The following is a 2,313-nucleotide window of genomic DNA, read 5'->3' on the forward strand; positions in this document are numbered from 1 at the left end:
GACACAGCGTCGTTCAGAGGAGTCAGTGCAGCCGGCAGAGACAGCCAGTCCCATCCATGTTGGGGAGAGGAGGCCCCGAGGGGCCCCCAGAGCCGGGGCCTGGCCCCCTCCTTTGTCTCTCTCTCCCTCAGCCCAGACCAACTGCTTCCAACTCCCAGTTCCAATTCAAACCCCTCAGGCTCCACCTCCTCCTTTGTCTGCAGTACAAAGGTGTTACCTGGTCATCAAGGTTACCCTCAGCAGGACCCCACACCCTCTGTGAGTCACTCACATACACACAGGTATCCCCCACTCCATCACAGGTGGGGATGTAGAAGGAGGTGGAGGGCACAGGTGAGTGCAGGGGGTGGGGGTGGGGTTGGGCTGTACCTGGGGAGGGGGTGGGGATATAGAAGGAGGTGGAGGGCACAGATGGGTGCAGGGGGTGGGGGTGGGGGTGGGGTTGGGCTGTGCCTGGGGAGGGGGTGGGGATGTAGGAGGAGGTGGAGGGCACAGGTGGGTGCAGGGGTGGGGGGTGGGGTTGGGCTGTGCCTGGGGAGGGGGTGGGGATGTAGGAGGAGGTGGAGGACAGAGGTGGGTGCAGGGGGTGGGGGTGGGGTTGGGCTGTGCCTGGGGAGGGGTTGGGATGTAGGAGGAGGTGGAGGGCACAGGTGGGTGCAGGGGGTGGGGGTGGGGTTGGGCTGTGCCTGGGGAGGGGTTGGGATGTAGGAGGAGGTGGAGGGCACAGGTGGGTGCAGGGGGTGGAGGTGGAGGTGGAGGTCTGTCCAATATACAAAGCATCTGGGCATTGCTGGCACATGATGGCATATATGATGTTAGTAGAGGAGCATGAGAAAGTGCCCGTGATTCTGTGAGTAACCTGGTTAGGTCCAGTGATGGTATTTCCAGAGAACTGTTCAAGAAAATGTTTATGAATTTCCCTTCACCTGCCCTGCACCACCACCTAATCTGGACTAACTTGAAGTTTTATTCTCTAATTTCTCCAATGGTGGGAAAAGACGACTTTCTGTACTGTTTTTTTGAAGGCTCCCTTGACCTCTTTGTTCCTCAGAGTGTAAATTATGGGGTTCAACGCTGGTGAGATGATTGAGTTCAAGAGAGAAATCATAAGGCTACCCTCTGCGCTAGAGCCAGACTTGGGCCCAAGGTAGGTGATAATGGCCGTTCCATAGAACACAGTCACCACCGTGAGGTGGGAGGAGCAGGTGGAGAAGGCTTTACGCCTTCCCTGTGCCGATGGCAGCTTGAGGATGGTGGAGATGATGTGGACATAGGACAGGAGTATCAACAGGAAAGGGCCCAGGATGAACAGAGATGACACAATAAGGAGCATCAACTCGTTTTTGGAGGTGTCAGCACAGGCCTTCTGCATCACGGGTGGGATGTCGCAGAAGAAGTGGGGGATGCGGTTGGAGCCGCAGAAGGGCAGGCTGAAGAGCCATCTGGCCTGAGCGGCTTCCACCGAAATGCCAATGAACCAGGAAACCCCCGCGAGCAGAGCACACACCCGGCCGCTCATGATGGTTGTGTAGTGCAGGGGGTGACATATGGCCACGTAGCGGTCGTAGGCCATGGCTGCGAGGAGGCAGCATTCCGTCAGGCCCATGATGGCGTTGACATACATCCCCGCTGCACAAGCTGCAATGGAGATGGTCTTTTCCTCCACCAGGAGGTGAGCCAGGAGCTGAGGGACCACACTGCTGGTGAAGCAGATTTCCGAGGCAGACAGGTTCACCAGGAAGAAATACATGGGGGTGTGGAGGGAGGGGCTCAGCTTTATCAGCAGAATAACGAGCAGGTTCCCCATCAGGGTGAGCAGGTAGATGACCAGAAGCACCACAAACAGAAGGATCTGCAGCTCGTTAAGGTACGAGAACCCCACCAGGATGAACACATGGGTGATGGTCTGGTTCCCTCCAGGGTCGCTCTCGGAAGAGGTCATCTGTAGGGATGAGACAGAGACTTGATTTGGGACATGCAGTAATGAGGGGCCTAGTGCCTAAACAATGGCCAACGCCCAGCGAGAGCACCTCAAGCCTGGACAGCAGAGGGTTAACTCCGCTGAACGAAACGCCAACTGTGAGCTCGGCAGGTGGTGCTCAGAGGAAGGTGCCAGAGACGACAAGGACGAGATTCTCGGTGCCGAGCACTCAGTGACGCACAACAACATTTCACTCGGGGAACAGGACGTCCGAGCTGGTACCACACACTGCCCTCGGATTGACAGGCACATCCCACCCCGGGTCAGGGTGGCAGCAGCAGGGAGAGTGTTTGAGTGAACCCTGGTGTACAAGGCACTGGGCGGTATCTAGT

General features: G+C 57.5%; 1 protein-coding gene across 1 annotated transcript; it reads right to left on the minus strand.

Moving 5' to 3' along the window:
• Positions 1–973: 973 nt before the first annotated feature.
• Positions 974–1,942, minus strand: LOC142005039 (olfactory receptor 10A4-like). Its single transcript, XM_074982718.1, has one exon. The coding sequence runs from the start codon at positions 1,940–1,942 to the stop codon at positions 974–976; it is 969 nt and encodes a 322-aa protein (XP_074838819.1).
• Positions 1,943–2,313: the final 371 nt, after the last annotated feature.

The sequence above is a fragment of the Carettochelys insculpta genome, chromosome 32 (genome assembly GCF_033958435.1).
Source record: "Carettochelys insculpta isolate YL-2023 chromosome 32, ASM3395843v1, whole genome shotgun sequence".
Taxonomy (NCBI): domain Eukaryota; kingdom Metazoa; phylum Chordata; order Testudines; family Carettochelyidae; genus Carettochelys; species Carettochelys insculpta.

Bases quoted from the DNA above. Each gene is read 5' to 3' on its own strand.
- LOC142005039 (XM_074982718.1), bottom strand. From the start codon at position 1,942: ATGACCTCTTCCGAGAGCGACCCTGGAGGGAACCAGACCATCACCCAT.